This window comes from Arachis stenosperma, chromosome 10, assembly GCF_014773155.1.
Source record: "Arachis stenosperma cultivar V10309 chromosome 10, arast.V10309.gnm1.PFL2, whole genome shotgun sequence".
In the NCBI taxonomy this organism is placed as follows: domain Eukaryota; kingdom Viridiplantae; phylum Streptophyta; class Magnoliopsida; order Fabales; family Fabaceae; genus Arachis; species Arachis stenosperma.
In genome coordinates this window covers 29020576-29038236 of record NC_080386.1, presented here as the reverse complement: position 1 = coordinate 29038236, position 17661 = coordinate 29020576, and the positions used below count along the sequence as shown (strand labels likewise).

At 38.6% G+C, this 17661-nt stretch overlaps 1 protein-coding gene across 1 annotated transcript; it reads left to right on the top strand.

Moving 5' to 3' along the window:
- The first annotated feature begins 11949 nt into the window (after nucleotides 1-11949).
- LOC130954597 (GDSL esterase/lipase WDL1) lies at nucleotides 11950-16201 on the top strand. Its single transcript, XM_057881355.1, has 6 exons — nucleotides 11950-12251; nucleotides 13212-13289; nucleotides 13924-14064; nucleotides 14601-14677; nucleotides 14762-14911; nucleotides 15645-16201. The coding sequence occupies exons 1-6, from the start codon at nucleotides 12141-12143 to the stop codon at nucleotides 15856-15858; spliced, it is 771 nt and encodes a 256-aa protein (XP_057737338.1). The 5' UTR covers nucleotides 11950-12140; the 3' UTR covers nucleotides 15859-16201.
- Nucleotides 16202-17661: the final 1460 nt, after the last annotated feature.

The following is a 17661-nucleotide window of genomic DNA, read 5'->3' as shown; positions in this document are numbered from 1 at the left end:
TGGGGAAAGTTAGGTATTGGCAAAAAAATTACAAAAATACCCCCTCACTAATAAAAATCTTAGCCCGGCGGGGAAGCCCGCCCCGCCCCGCCAAAGCCCGCCAAAACCCGCGGTTTAAGCGGTGCGGGTTAGGCGGGCTTTTGCTATTTGGCGGTCCCGATTTTCCAGCCCAGCTCGCCTTTTTTGGCGGGTTACGCGGGCCGGCCCGGCGGGTTTAGGTCCGTTTGCCACCCCTACACACAACTGTAGTCCCTTATTTTCTTCCGCCTCTCTTGTCTCTCTCATTTTAATATTTAATTTTTTCTTTTTAATTTTAATAATGATATATCATATAGATTATATATTTTAAATCCTCCACACTAGGTTTAAGACGGATCTAGCATGAGCATAAGTTGCATATTTAATTTTTCTTTTTTACTTCAGAAATACTATTTTCATAAAAAAGATGGATTATTTGCTCTCTCAAGATAACGTTATTTTGATTAAAATTACCAATATAGATTAGAAAATAAATAATTAGAAATGTTTTGTAACTTATCTTTGGTCAGGGAACACAAGTTTAGGACCTAAACTTTTAATTTTATTCATTCAATAAAAATTTTACCCATCTTAAGATAAAAAAAAGAGCTGAATTTAGTATTTATTATTGTTATAACGAATAAGAGGATGGTTTTAGCATATATACTAAGGAAGGAAGCTCAAGAGAAAAGAAAGAGGACGCTCTGGATTGATCCACAGTGCACACATGTTTGTGTGTTTCAATCCACCTATTCTTAATAAGGAAACAACCATGTCAAGGTGAACATCAAAACTAACTATTTATTTTGCTGTATAAATATTTTTTTATAAAATAAATTATTAAAATAATATTTAAAAATTTAAATTTTTGATAAAAAATTTTAAAAAATACTAATGATAAATAAATTTTTGAAAGATTTAAAAATATGATAAAAAAATAGATATTAAATATATATTAAAAATTTTTAGAGATTAAATTTTGATGTAAATTTTTGTAATAATTATTAAAAAATAAGATCTTTTCATCATTAAAATTTGGTAATTTTATGTCAAATAAATTCTTTTAAAAAATTTTTATTATGAAAGATCATATTTTTTTTTAAAAATAAAAAAATTAAAGATCAAATTTTGTTTCGATTTTTTGTGTGAATTTTTTAAATATTTATTTAAATGTTGCCACAAAAATTCAGATCAAATGGATAAAGTGGTTTGCTAAATACAAAAGTTGTTTTTGTCATTTAAAAACAAATATAATAATTGTTGATTATTTTTGTCGCATTTTTAAATCATTCAGTTTTTCCGATAACATCTCTCAAGAACCTTTTTGTTTGCGGCCGAATCTTTTGGATACTAAATTATTAGTTAATCCTATTTTTTGTAAGTAAAATACTTTGTTTCAATATTGCCCCTATATTTATTTTTGTTTTGGGTGTTTCATTTAAAAAGATAGATAAAGTATAAATTTTGTCTTTAAAGCTTTTTAAAAGTTTTAAAAATATTCTTATATTTTATTTTGTTTTAATTTTATCCTAAAAAAATTTATTTGCATTAACTTTATCTCTAATGGATCATTTTTCAAAAAAATTACGACTAATTTAGTAATAATTTTATAAGAATAAACCTTCAATCACCAAAAAAATAAGAATAAACCTTCAACACAAGTATTTCAGACATAGTTATTGTTCCTACCCTGGCCCAATAATAAAGGCCCAGGTCCAAATAAGAGGCCTAGTCCAGAGGATTGAGCCTTACTAAACACCAACCTTCACACTTAGAAGTCGGTGTCAAACCCGACTTACTCCCAAGAAGTCGGGACGGAGAATAGTTGGCAGATAAGCACTCATTCAAATGAGTAACTGCCCCTAAAATCTCTCTAACTACTTTAATCAAGCCATATCTTAACCTCCCTAAGATAATGGGACGGTTAACACCCTAAAAATATGGCACTACTCCAATGGTGGTTATTGGCTCACCACTACAAATACACTGACACCCCTCAGGTATCTCTAAGCCCAATACTCTCTAGACCTGCTCACACCCTTGCTAACTTAGGCATCGGAGTGTCTTTGCAGGTACCACCCCCCATTCACTCACGAGCACAAGTCGGAAGGAGGCTCCAACGTGCAAACTAGCTCGGAAGCCACCATCCGCGGACGATTGGGCCAACCAAAGCCATCCATCTTATTAATCTCCGGTTACCCATCGTAACATTGGCGCCGTTGCCGGGGACCTGAGAGATCATCCAACGATGGCAGATAGATCCCACGAAGAAGGCCATGTGGAGACAGACTCTGAACAAGAGAATCTGGACACAGGCAACAACGATGTGGACCTCACCCTCCACCAAGAAATCGATAATCAACACAGGGAAGGCACTTCCGGAATAAAGAATCCGAAGGTGAACTCCTCAGAAGGGCGCGAATCAGAAAAAGAAGGACCACCCCATGTAACTGAACTCATGTGATTAGTCCACAGCCGCCTGGAACAATTAGAGCAGGAGCGAGAACGACAAAAGAAAACTGAAAAGAGCCTAAAAGAGGAGATGGAACGACGAAAAGAGTTAGAAAGAAAGCTCTTACAGTTGGAATCCTCCCTCAAAAGTCGCAACCCCCGCGATGAACAAGAAGAACCACCCTTAGGTGGGGAGGATCCCTTCAGCGAGGACATCATGAGGGCTAAAGTTCCGAGAAACTTCAAAAGCCCTGACATGGACCTCTATGACGGGACCACGGATCCGAAGCATCACCTGAGCAACTTCAAAAGTCGGATGTACCTAGCTGACGCTTCCGACGCTACACGATGCAAGGCCTTCCCGACCACTCTATCGAAAGCAGCGATGAAGTGGTTCGATAGCCTCCCCCCGAGGTCGGTTACTAGTTTTGAAGACCTCTCGAGGAAGTTTTTGATGAGGTTCTCAATCCAGAAAGACAAAGTGAAACATGCACCGAGCCTCCTGGGAATAAAACAGGAGGTCGGAGAATCTTTACGAACCTATATGGAAAGGTTCAACAAAGCATGTTTGGAGATTCAAGACCTACCCACCGAAGCAGTAATAATGGGGTTAGTCAATGGACTTAGGGAAGGTCCTTTCTCGCAGTCCATATCCAAAAGACACCCCACCTCCTTGAGTGATGTACAGGAAAGAGCTGAAAAGTACATCAACATGGAGGAAAACGCCAAATTAAGAGACCTGAGTTGGCGACCCAGACCCCCTCCCTCAACAAAAGAGAGGGAAAGGGAAACCAAGAAAAAGGAAGAACTCGGTCTCGAAAGGCCAATAAAATATCACTCTTATACTCCTCTGAAAGTCTCTATAGTGGACGTATACAGAGAGATTTGTAACACTGAGAGATTGCCACCCCCTAGGCCCATTAAAAATAAAAAAGGGGGAAGCCGCAACGATTACTGCGAGTACCATAAGATATATGGTCACTCCACAAACGACTGTTACGACCTTAAAAATGTGATAGAAAAGCTGGCTAGAGAAGGTCGGCTTGATAGATATCTCATAGAAAGGTCGGACGGTCATGGAAAGAGAAAGCGAGACGACATGGATAGAAGAGACCCACCACCGCAGACACCAGAGAGACATATCCACATGATCTCAGGAGGGTTCGCGGGAGGAGGACTCACCAAATCCTCTCGCAAAAGACATCTCAAAAGAGTCTATCAGGTCGGGGAAGAGCCATCCGACCTCCCTACCATTTCATTTACAAAAGAAGATGGGCGAGGAATAATCCCTGGACATGATGATCCAGTAGTGATAACCATGATCCTAGCAAATGCCCATCTCCACAGAACCCTGGTGGACCAAGGAAGCTCGGCGGACAACCTTTTTAAGCCCGCCTTCGACAAGCTAGGGTTAGATGAGAAAGAATTAAGAGCTTACCCCGACACCCTATACGGATTAGGGGACACGCCAATAAAACCACTAGGATTTTTACCCCTTCACACTACTTTTGGAAAAGGGGAAAAATCAAAGACTCTGAGTATAGACTTCATAGTCATCGATGTGGGGTCAGCATATAATGCTTTAATCGGCAGAGCTACCCTCAATCGACTCGGAGCAGTGGTATCTACTCCTCACCTCTGCATGAAATTCCCAACCTCAGCGGGAATAGCAACGGTAAGGGGAGATCAAAAGTTGGCAAGGAAGTGCTACAATGAAAGCCTAAACCTAAGGGGAAAGGGCAGAGAAGTTAACACGATAGAGCTCGGTGGCGCAAGGGCCAGAGAAGAGCTGCGACCACAACCGGGAGGAAAAACCGAGGAGATACAGGTTGGTAAAGAGGAAGGGAAGAACACTCATATAGGAGCTAACCTAGGGGAAACTCTAAAACAAGGGTTGACTAGGCTCCTAAGAGATAATTCCGACCTCTTCGCCTGGAAGGCCTCTGACATGCCTGGGATTGACCCCGAGCTCATGTCCCACAAGCTCTCGGTTTATCCAGGATCCCGACCTGTACAACAAAGAAGACGCAAGCTCGGCCCAGAACGAGCCCTAATAGTGGAAGAACAAGTACAGGCACTCCTGGAAGCTGGCTTCATCAGAGAAGTCAAGTACCCAACATGGCTAGCCAATGTAGTGCTAGTCAAAAAACAGAATGACAAATGGAGAATGTGTGTCGACTACACCGACTTAAATAAGGCATGTCCTAAGGACCCTTACCCCTTGCCAAGTATTGATACCCTAGTAGACTCTAGCTCGGGGTACCAATACTTATCATTTATGGACGCCTACTCGGGATATAATCAAATCCCAATGTATGAGCCAGACCAAGAGAAAACATCATTCATCACACCCAGAGCTAATTTCTGCTACGTGGTCATGCCATTCGGATTAAAGAATGCGGGGGCCACATATCAAAGGTTGATGAATAAAGTGTTTTTCCCTCACCTGGGGAGTCTAATGGAAGTATACGTCGACGACATGCTGGTAAAAACAAAGAAAGAAGACGACCTCTTGACAGACCTCTCGCAAGTCTTCGACACTATAAGGCTGCACGGGATGAGACTAAATCCCGCAAAGTGCGCCTTCGCAGTGGAAGCAGGGAAATTTCTAGGATTTATGCTAACACAAAGAGGGATCGAAGCCAATCCCGACAAGTGTAGAGCCATCCTAGAAATGAAAAGTCCGACTTGTTTGAGAGAAGTCCAGCAGCTAAATGGCCGACTCGCAGCCCTCCCCAGATTTCTGTCAGGATCGGCACTGAGATCCCTTCCACTATTTTCCTTATTAAGGAAGGGATGCCAGTTCGAATGGACTCCTGAATGCGAGGAGGCATTCCAGGAGTTCAAAAAATTTTTAAGCCAACCTCCTATTCTAACCTGACCCGTACCTGGGAAAGACCTCGTCCTATACTTATCCGTAGCAAACAAGGCTGTCTCGTCAGCCCTGATAAAAGAAGACGAGGTCGAACAACATCCAGTCTACTTCATCAGTAAAGTTCTACAAGGCCCCGAACTAAGGTACCACAAACTAGAAAAGTTTACTTACTCCTTGGTAGTAGCCTCGCGAAGGTTACGGCCTTACTTTCAAGCTCACACCATAAGAGTCCGTACGAACCAACCCATGAAGCAAATCCTCCAAAAAACGGATGTTGCAAGGAGAATGGTTCAATGGGCAATAGAGCTCTCCGAGTTCGACTTAAGATATGAAACTCGGACAGCGATCAAAGCTCAATGCCTCGCCGACTTCGTTGCAGAATACGCAGGGATCAAGAGGAAAAACCAACTACAGGGGAACTCTATGTAGATGGATCCTCCAACAAAACGGGAAGCGGCGCAGGCATAATATTGGCGGATGAAAGAGGAACCCAGATAGAGGTTTCCTTAAAATTTGAATTTCCGGCTTCAAATAATCAGGCAGAATATGAAGCCTTGATTGCTGGACTAAAACTAGCAGAAGAAGTCGGTGCTACAAAGGTGATGATATACAGCGACTCACAAGTGATAATCTCCCAGATAAGTGGAGAATACCAGGCAAAAGACCCAAATATGAAGAGGTACTTGGAAAAAACTTTGGAGTATCTCGGGCATTTTGAGGAAACCGAGGTCAAACACATAACTCGGGAACTAAACAGCAGAGCAGACGCCCTATCCAAGTTAGCAAGTACCAAACCAGGAGGGAACAACAGAAGCCTGATCCAAGAAACCCTCCAGGAACCCTCAATAATAAAAGATAAACAAGAAGTACTTGAGGTAGGCGGTTTAAACCTCGAGTGGATGAACCCCTTAGTTGAATACATGAAATTCGACATCCTCCCTAACGAGGAGAAAGAAGCTAAAAAGATCCGAAGGGAAGCACAACACTACACCTTGGTGAGAAATATCCTCTACAGAAGGGGGATATCAACACCATTGTTAAAGTGTGTACCGACCTCGAGAACCACCGAGGTATTGGAGGAAGTACATAGTGGAATCTGCGGAAATCATCTCGGAGCAAGGTCACTAGCCAGGAAAGTAATCCGAGCCGGATTCTATTGGCCGACCTTGCAGAAAGATGCCACAGAATTTGTGAAAAAATGTCAACCATGTCAAATGCATGCAAATTTCCACGTGACTCCACCAGAAGAGCTTATCAGTATCACTTCTCCATGGCCTTTTGCAAAATGGGGAATGGATTTGTTAGGTCCTTTTCCCCAAGCGCCTGGACAAGTCAAATACCTGATCGTGGGAAAAGATTATTTCACAAAGTGGATAGAAGCAGAAACATTGGCCACCATCACCGCTCAAAGAAGTTGGAGGTTCCTCTACAAAAATATCATCACAAGATATGGGATACCTTATTCCATCACTACGGATAATGGAACCCAATTCACCGATGCTACCTTCAGAAGCTTAGTAGCCAGTATGAAAATCAAACATCAGTTCACCTCGGTGGAGCACCCACAAGCCAATGGGCAAGCCGAGGCAGCCAACAAAATCATACTGACAGGACTAAAGAAGAGACTGCAAGAAGCAAAAGGGGCTTGGGCTGAAGAGCTCTCTCAAGTGCTATGGGCTTACAGGACAACACCCCAAGCCGCCACTGGAGAAACACCCTTCCGATTAGTCTATGGTGTGGAGGAAATGATACCAATAGAAATCAATGAGCAAAGCCCAAGGGTAATTCTCCACGACGAGATTGGAAACATACAGGGGCACAAAGGGGAGCTCGACCTGCTCCCCGAAGTCCGAGAAGATGCCCAGATAAGAGAAGCAGCGTTGAAGCAAAGGATGACTACGAGGTACAACAAAAAAGTCATTCGAAGAACATTTGCTCCAGATGATTTGGTCTTAATCAGAAACGACATTGGAGTCAACAAATCAGGAGAAGGAAAGCTCGCCGCAAATTGGAAGGGACCATACAAAGTCAATGAAGTTTTAGGAAAAGGTTATTACAAAATAATCGACCTAAACGGCACTGAGCTCCCGAGGTCGTGGCATGCTTGTAACATGAAAAGGTACTATAGTTAAAAGCGAACTCTACTCCCTGATGTACTCTTTTCCCAACTTCATGATTTTTTCCCAAAAGGGTTTTTTCTGGAGAAGGGTTTTTAACGAGGCATCATAGTAGAGGCTAAGGGAAATAGATTATCAAAACCCTTAGTAGCAAAAAAAGGTACCTCCCCGATTAATAAAGATCTTTTTCATCTACGATATCTCTTATAAAATCCTTTTCATTTTTTATTTTTTAAGTCCTTCTACGAAACGCGCCGACTTAAGCTCGACAAAACGTGAAAATCCCATGAACCGACCTAAAAGGTCGTCAGGATAAAACGACGAGGTACAAGTCGGTGTAAAGAGGTTATAAGAAGTCGATCGTAAAAACTCGGGAACAAATTCGACTCATAAGTCGAAACGAGATCCCGGGTAGAAAAGCTCGGAAATACTTCGATCCATAAATCGGAGTGAAGGACCGAGTAGAAGAAAAACGCATCGCAAAAATAACCTAAGTCATAAGAACTCACTAAAACTAAGTTGAGTATGAGGGATAACGAAAAGAGATAGGAAAACCTAGGAAGAAGTTTAAAGGCTGTCCCAAAAGCCCTTAAACAAAAAAGCTCAGAAAAACAAACAAGCAAAAAGAAAGGTTTTCAAGAAAAGGTCAAGGGGAATTCAGAAAATCATACACGCATAAGGTAACTTAAACCCTTATCCAAAAAAGGGTATTTATTTTGTTAAGTTAAAACCCTTATTAACAAGGGCACGCGTAAAATATTTTGTTTACGGCCTCAAAGGGCCAAAGAAAATTGTTCAAACCAGAAATAAATAAAGAGTTTAAAAAACGGGGGCCCACAGGCCGGACCCCAAATAGCCACAAGTCATTTTTTAGAAAGATCACCACCACCGGAATCAGGAGGAGCGCCACCAGAGGTATCCATGGGAGATGAAGAAATAGGAGGAACTGCTGAAGAACTCGGAGCGTCTTTGGAATGAGGAGGGGACTCAATAATCCTCTGCCCCCGAGTCTTCAATTCTGACTCGGAAACAATTACGGGGGCAGGAGGATCCACGATGGCACCATCAATAACAACTTTGTCAGGATGTAAAGGAGAAAGATCCAAGTCGGGAGCAATCACCCTGACTTGCTCCAAGAAAATCCTCCAAGACTCTTCGGCGCCATCAGCAATTGAGTCCTCCAACTCATCATATGCCTTCCGAGAATTCAGCAGATCATTCTTCACAGACACAAGATCCTTGAATAAGCTTTGATAGCTGGCCTGCGCCGTTTTCCTCAACTCCATCTCCATGTTGTACTGGGCCTGCAAAGCCTTCCCCTTCTCCCGGAAGGTATCTCTCTCCTCCCTCAGCTTGGCAATCTCCTTCTTCAACTCTCCCTCATGCTCCTGATATGAGCGAAGCCTTCCCTCTAGCTCATCGACCTTCGAGGTCGTCCCTAAAGAGCTGAGGGGAGCCTTCTCAAAGATATCCAAGAGCTTACCACAAACCCCCGCCGCCTTGAGACTCTCCTCGACCATAGTGGTAAGGTGGCCCCGAACAGACATATCATCCATGCCTATACGAACATGGGGATAGATATTCTTTCGGACAAACTCAATAGCATCCGCCTTAACCTCACCAGAAGCACCAGACTCTAAAGTCTTGCGCTTCTTTGGATCAGGGGAAGGTCGGACAACGGGGAACGACTGAGGGGGAGCTGAAGAAGAAATTACGATAGGCTTGGAAGGAGTCCCAACGTTCCGAGGAGGAGGAGGAGGAGAGATAACCCTGGCACCACTGGCCCGAGCGCGAGATTTGGCCTTGGCCTCCTGGACTCTTTGAAAAGATTCTTGAGCATTTGTCTTAGCCATTTCTGAAAGAGAAAAACAATAGCTAAAGAATCAAACAAGTCGGAATGATCAGTTGATAAGTCGAAAATTTAAAAACAAGAAAAAGCTACCTAGCTGCGCCTGGACAAAGGTCGGAGACCCTTGGAGAAACTTCTTAGTATCCAAATATGGGGCCCTCCCCCACACTTCTCGGAGGAACCCCGCAATGGCAGCCTCTACTTCATCCAGGTCGTCCAGACCATATTTCTCACAAGGGGAGGCCTCCAGCCAATATAAGGGAAAGCGAGGGGAAGAGTTATCATCCAGAAAAAAGGGGTGGTGACCCTCTACAGCTTGCACTTTGAAAAAATAATTTTTGAAGTCATGGAAGGATTCGTCAAAAAGGGTGAAAATCTTCCGACCTTGTATGGCTCGGAAGGACACCCATTGCTGTTTGTTGTTTAGCCCACTAAAGGGCTTAGTCATGTGGAAAAGAAAAAAGAAAATCCTCAAAGAAGTCGGGAAGTCCAAAGCTTGACTAATAAATTGATAAACCTTCAGAAAACCCCAAGAGTTGGGGTGAAGTTGGGTAGGGGCAACTCGACAGTGGTGCAAAACAAACATTTCAAAATCCGAAAAAGGAAGGAAGACACCCAGACGGGTGATCATACATTCATACATAAAGAAGAAATGAGAAGACGCCTCATTGGCCCTCCCAAAGCAAACCCGGTCTTCTGGACCCGGGACTACCAACTCATACTTCGGCTCGTCATCCTCAGAAACACAAATCCTGTGGTGAGTACGAAGATGAGTAATAAACTCCGCATCAACCAAAGGTTCCTCTCCTAGGACTGTGACATCAACCCATTGAGAAAGAGCCTCTACAGAAGACATTTTCTAAAAACACAACGAAAATCTACAAAGGAAAAAGGAAAAAGAATAAAAAACGAGAGTCCCTAAGGGGATGCGAAAGCCTACAACGTCACTTCTCCCTCTCCAAAGGAAATAAAAGCATGCAATCACAAAGCATGTCATAAAAGTAAAACGCTAACCTTTATCCGAAGGAAGCAGAGGTCTCCGAATGCAAGAATGAAGCACGAACAAAGCAAGAAGAAATTTGAAAAATTGCAGAAACGAAAAAATGAAAGAGAGGAAAAGTATTTATAAACATACTAAGGGGCATAATGGTAAAAGCGGGGCAGTCATTAATGAGAATGCACCGTTACCAAAGTCTACGCACATCCCTAACGGACACGACGCTTGATTAGACGTAACCGTCAGAACCAAAGAGACACGGAAAGTCACGTCGGTTTCAGAAAATCACGTCGGTCCTCCAACAAGTCGACTACGATCCCGAGTAAAATACTTGAACCCAAGTCCTATAAAGATCTTGGGCTCAAGTAGGGGCACTGTTCCTACCCTGGCCCAATAATAAAGGCCCAGGTCCAAATAAGAGGCCTAGTCCAGAGGATTGAGCCTTACTAAACACCAACCTTCACACTTAGAAGTCGGTGTCAAACCCGACTTACTCCCAAGAAGTCGGGACGGAGAATAGTTGGCAGATAAGCACTCATTCAAATGAGTAACTGCCCCTAAAATCTCTCTAACTACTTTAATCAAGCCATATCTTAACCTCCCTAAGATAATGGGACGGTTAACACCCTAAAAATATGGCACTACTCCAACGGTGGTTATTGGCTCACCACTACAAATACACTGACACCCCTCAGGTATCTCTAAGCCCAATACTCTCTAGACCTGCTCACACCCTTGCTAACTTAGGCATCGGAGTGTCTTTGCAGGTACCACCCCCCATTCACTCACGAGCACAAGTCGGAAGGAGGCTCCAACGTGCAAACCAGCTCGGAAGCCACCATCTGCGGACGATTGGGCCAACCAAAGCCATCCATCTTATTAATCTCCGGTTACCCATCGTAACAGTTATCATGTATTATTGTTAAATTGATCTTAAATTTTTTAAAAAGTTAGTTATCAAAAATATATTTAATAATATTGAAATTAATAAAATTAAAATAAAATAAAAAATTTAAGAATATTTTTAAAATTTAAAAAGAAAATCCAAAATTTGCCCCTGTATGCATAAAAGTTTCTTGTTGACTCCACTTTATGCAGCAACCTTTTAGATAAGAAATGGTGCAATCATGGAACCCATGGATGAGATGCTGTAGTAGCTTTGAAATCCAGGACAATTGACAACAATGAAGGAAGAAGGACTATTGTGCAAATTGAATAAATTTGGAAGACTTAGAAAGATCAATACTAAGGAGTATAAAATCATAATTGATAATTTAAAAAATACATCTCACGGTCACAATTTAAAATTAACATCCAATAAATAATAAGTAAAACTTATATGAAAATAAAAGTCCTCACCTAAATATTTGTACAATATGTACAATAGAAGTTTAGAAATGTTCGATTCAGTATTAAAAATATAATCATTAGTATTTTTTTTATCAGTTTAAATTTTTGGGATGAATGATATCATGACATGGTATCAGAATTCTAAATCTGAAAAGTCAGGAATTAAAATATAAAATATACAATCAGAATGAATTATACATGTATTTATATTTTATACATAAATATATAGAATATGATTTTGGTTTGCACCATGTTGAATTATAAAGACCGTTTAATGCATACTAACAAAAAAACCAATACAGTAAGGAACTACCACTAGTGTGAATACTTAGCAGGTCTTGTTGCGAGTTGACCCCGAGTTAGTTTCACTTCTTAACAACCTATTCAGTATTCTCTCTCTGGATGTCTCTTTTTCAATCTGTCACAATCACCATCACAAACTCTTATTGTTGTTGAACGAAGCAGAGCGAGAGAGAGAGAGTCATGGTTGGACCTTCAAGGCCTCAATTTGTTCTCTTTGGATCCTCCATTGTTCAGCTTAGTTACAGCCATGGCGGTTGGGGTACCATTCTCTCCGACATCTACTCTCGCAAGGTCCCACTACCCTCTCTCTCTCTCTCGATTCTTTGATCAATTTGTTTTGATGTCTCCCTCTGTTTTGTTGAATGAATCATACAATATAGAACCTTAATGGCTCAATCCTAAAGCATCCATTTTTATCAATAATTATGATAGCAGTAAAAACTGATATGATTTCAGTATTCTAATCCTAACCGTAATAGCAAGATTTGAGCACTTACTGTCAGATTAAACTACTCAAATGTTCAGGCAAATACGTCTAAATGAAAATATGTTGTTTTTGGAACCATTAGGTATTAGGTTAGAGAGGAACGTTCCCACTATTTGGGGGGCAATGCTTAAGGGGAAACCAAATGTACTAAGATGATGAACTGTCAAAACTTTGGGGGGCCTAAGGCTGTGTTTCGGAGTCTGATGACATTAATAAGCTTTATGTCTTGTATCATTTTGACTTTTTGGAAGTTTTCAACATATGATCAATCTTCCTTCTTTTAGTGGGTTTATTTTTTAAAATTGAAGAAGAAAATCATGACAAAGAGGTTGACATGGTAGACAAGAAACGAACTTGTATCCCACAAAGATTTCAGTTTGACTCTTGTTGCCAATGCGAATGCCACTTTGGTAGGTAATCTGTAAGCATTCAAAAAGCCTAGAGACATGCTCTGACTCTAGTAGGATGATCATGCGGAACTTACCTAAACTTTTGCTGATTTAATAAATAAAATAAAATGAGTTTCTTATTATATTTGGCTAATACTATGTGTCTGTCCTGGTTCAAATTTAAACTTCAACTTTGCCCATGCTCACCCATGATGGACATTAACATTTCATGAGTGTTTAGTGCAAATCTTGTTATTCATGTGGTTCTGCGTCATTATCATGTTTCTGTTTGCTTTTAGTGTCTCTTCATGTAAAGTAATATTATGGAGGCTGCTCTTCTGTTAATTTATGCTGATTCCAGAATGCTAATTGTAGGCAGACATAGTGCTTAGGGGATACTATGGATGGAACTCACGACGTGCCCTTCAAGTCCTCCATAAAGTTTTCCCAAAGGTAGTGTATTTGGGCCTCTAAAAGCAACATTCATATGGCAGATAACTAAGCTATTGAATCCAATATGATGCAATTTGGCACAGCTTTTATTTTTTCATTGTAGTTGATTGATGTATCTTATGGTTTAACTATTTAAGCTCTTTTGATCGGATACAATTTATTCAGTATTCACTACTTTTGGTTGTTTATTTATATTGTTGTAGTAGCACTTAGGAAGATATCTTTCTAACTTTGACTGATTAAAAGGGAATATATCAGATTTTTGTTGAGGAATGATTTAGTCCATAAATCCACATGGGGTTAAAGAAAGAAGAACAAGTACACTGGTAGAAACCTTATTGCTCCAAGCTACATTACAATATAAATTTCTATTTAAAAAATTAATAAAGGTATTTCTGTGCCTTAGAAAAGTAAAGGCATTTTGGTTTTGGAACCTGGTTTTTCTTTTTATCATTATACTAAAAACCTTCGTAGTATTAGGATATTATTATTAGGCAGTTTGTCACATATCATGCAGACCAATGTCGGATCCATGGAAAGTATCAAGCAATGCACATGTGGCTATTTATTTATGTGCTTACCTTTCAATTTATTGTACTTACATCATATGATGTTCTTTTTTCCAATTTCCCAGGATGCTGCTGCACAACCTACTCTTGTAATAGTTTATTTTGGAGGTAATGATTCCATGGGTCCTCACTCATCTGGCCTTGGCCCTCATGTGCCTCTTCCTGAATATATTGAGAACATGAGGAAGATTCTGGTTCATCTTCAGGTACTTCTTCTCTGTCTTCTTCTTTAAGTATGAGGTTCTTTCTAGATGGATCTCATTACCTAGTACCGCAAACATGTATATTTTGATTTTTAAACAACAGAATACTCAAACAGTGAAATGTTGTACTGAATTCATTCAACATCTTTACCAAAGTGTACCAAGCACAATGGGTCACCGAATCAAGGAAGTAAATGTTTATCTAGGTGAGATCAAAAGAGATTTAGGTATTAATGGTTTAAATGTAAATATAGTTTACAACGGAAGGCTATAGCATTGTTTTACTTCACTTAGCTAACTCACTTACTGGGACAAGTTTTAGTTGTTATTGTTTACTAGGTGAGATTTGAGAATTGGAAAATTGGATTCTTGAATTGATGTAGATGTAGAAAGACCACCAATTTTCTTAACTCTTCTACATAATGGAAAATGAATCTTAAACTTACAATGGTCTTTTTACCAATAAATACATGATCATATTTGCATTTTCTAATGGGAAACTGCTATCCATAATTTAATACGAGTGTTTTGACTGTCAGAGCCTCTCTGAAACGATGCGTATCCTTGTTCTTAGCTGTCCACCTGTCAATGAAGAAAAAGTAAAAGGAAATACTAGGTAAGCTGAAGACATTTTTCTGTTACATTTTGTTTCTGTAATTCCAATAACATTAAGCTCTAAATAGATTATTTTCTTAATCAGTGGAATATTTAGCGAGCTGGTAAGAACAAATGAATTGTGCCAAAGCTATTCAGAAGCATGCATAAAGCTATGCAAGGAACTGGATGTGAAAGTCATTGATCTTTTCAATGCACTACAGAAGAGAGACGATTGGATGAATGCTTGTTTTACGTAAGCTGCAGAACCTCTCCTTTATCATTCTTTATTTTTTATGCTCATATAGCATGAAATTCCAAAACTCTCTTATCTTTTGCAATCAAATTTTCCAATGAATGTATCTTTCTCTGAATCTTCTCAAGTATCTTGTGCTTCTTTTTCTGTGCAAGATTGTTTATGGCTAGATCACAGCATATCCGTACAAATTAATCGGTAAAGTTTTCGTGATCAAGCCCCAATGCTTAGTTAGCAAAAGAAAAGGACTTGGCCAAAATTTCTACGGCTTGATTTATCATCTTGTATACAGACTTGATCAAAACATTCTTAAATTAGAGGGACTTATTTGAAAATAATTTGTTTAGTAAGACTTGAATGGAAATGTTCAAAATATAGACACCAGATTGAAAATTCTGTCACAATATAAAAGGCTTAAACTATAAGGACCTAACTGAAAATTGAGTGAGGCTATAGGAACTCTAGAGTAATTTAACCTTCAAAATAATTGAATGTGGAAGAGACCTAAGTTGATCAACTTTGCACCTATGGTTCAAAGCATCATTAGAAATCTCCAACTTGATCTATTTGTGGTATGATTGGGACAATTTCACATACATTTTGGAAATTTTTAAGGCAACACCTCAAAAACAATTTTACAGGGACCAAAACTATAAATCATTAATTTTACAGAGATCAAAAAGTTATTTAATCCTTGTTTAATTTGTTCTCATTTTTAAATAATTTTGTGCAGTGATGGTATACATTTGGCATCTGAGGGAAGCAAAATTGTGGTGAAGGAGATACTGAAAGTGCTTAAGGAGGCTGAGTGGGAGCCATGCCTTCATTGGAAGTCCATGCCAACTGAATTTGCAGAAGATTCACCATATGATCTTGTTGCTGCTGATGGCAAAACTACACTGAATCCTTCTGAGTGGACTTTCTATAGGGAAGTTCAGTGGGACTAGGTTTTTAGGGTTTATCATTTTATCAAACTTAATTAATCATGGTCTCTGGCCTTTATTATTTTCATTAGGCACATGACAGAGCCCACAGGAAATGGTAGTTTCCTTATTTCTGTTTTTTCTTATTTAGAACATTGCCTCGAGTAGTAAGAATATTTTTGTTATATTTTATAATATGGTCTTTGTGAGTTAACAAATTTGTAATTTCATGACACAAATGAAAATGATGATCGGTGTAGAGTCTATGTCCCATCAGATGATGTGATGATATTACTCACTGTTTAATGTATAACAATATAATATAGGAAATTATCAAGTATGGCAGTATAAAAGTGCGAAACGCCATATTCCTTGTACTATCTAGTCTCCTTTCACGTTTCGTCTTTTAGCAATGTAGTTAATGACTGATTTAACCATAAAAACCAATCTGAAGTGATCATATTGGTCAGTTGTGCTACAGGTGATGAGTTATCAATATTTTGTGCTATGGCTAGAGTCTGTTTTATCGTTATACTTATTTTATGCTTCTTTTCTTTAATTTTGTTTTGGTATTCTTAGTTTAATAATACCAAAATAATATGTAATTTATAGTTTTTTTAAAAAAATAAAAAATATTTAGTAAATTCAGTTAATACTTAATTTTCCATTTTTTATTAAAAATTTACATTGATTTTGCATTATTCATTAAATTTGAAGTGATATAAACACATCTATCAAACTAAAATTAAAATTTGTTTTATAAATTTATCTTTCATCTATTTATTTATTTATTTATTCATTTGTTTCTTAATTCTTTTTTTTCATCATCATCATTATTCTATAACTACCACCATATACTGTTATTACACATTGTTATTATTATTTTTGTTATCGTTGTAGTTGTCACTATTATTATTATTTAATTGTGAACAATTTCTTTTTAATTTTAATCCTTTTGTATATGCATTCGTTATTTAATTTGAGAAAAAATAAATATTATTTAAATTATATTGTTTTGTATAACTTACTCTAGGTAATTGTTTTACGATCGATGTATTAGATTTAGATGTATAGCAGAATAAATTTCAACTCTTTTTTATGCACAATTAGACTCTTGAATATTTAAACTTTATAAAGAATCAATTTTCATAAATTCAAAGTTTTTTCCTATTTTTTCTATAAGGAAAATTGGTAGTCACTCTTATATTGTGCGTCTTTTATTCCTAGTCATTTCGATTTCGAAGAACTTTTCCCCCTTGTCTTACTACATTTTAGTTGCAATATATTGTGACACTTAACATATTCTCATATTTGTTTTTTATTTAAAATATTAATAAATGACGAGTCTTAACAAATGTACTTAATAATAACTTAATAAGTATATTTTTGTCTTTATAGGTAATTACCATTCTGAACCTATCTTTTGTTACACATTTTGTTGTTATACATCTAACATTTTTTAAAAGTAGCTTATGTTTTTCCTTTAGAATGTTTATTACACTATAGATTACAATGCTTGATTCATAGGAGTAAAACAAAAAACTAACGAGATATCACATATTTGTTAGTCTAAATTCATCATATCCAACAAAAATGTAAAACCATCAATATAAAACATGTACAATCCCTACTCAATATAATCTCACTATTCCCAAAAGTGTTTAACAAAGACATGAATCTGCCATATTCTTGCAGTTTATTCCATCTAAAAGCAGCATCAAAGTCTTCATTTCTAGTAGTTCTACATCATTGTCCTGAAAAGTCACCGCACAAAGAAAACACCTCAACTATATCCACAAAACTACCTTAACAAAGGTTCAAATATAA

Excerpts from the sequence above, each read along its gene's own strand:
- LOC130954597 (XM_057881355.1), top strand. The coding sequence starts at position 12,141 with ATGGTTGGACCTTCAAGGCCTCAATTTGTTCTCTTTGGATCCTCCATT. Across the intron at positions 12,252-13,211 it reads CCGACATCTACTCTCGCAAG|GCAGACATAGTGCTTAGGGG; the intron begins GTCCCACTACCC and ends TGCTAATTGTAG. Across the intron at positions 14,678-14,761 it reads AAAGTAAAAGGAAATACTAG|TGGAATATTTAGCGAGCTGG; the intron begins GTAAGCTGAAGA and ends TTTCTTAATCAG.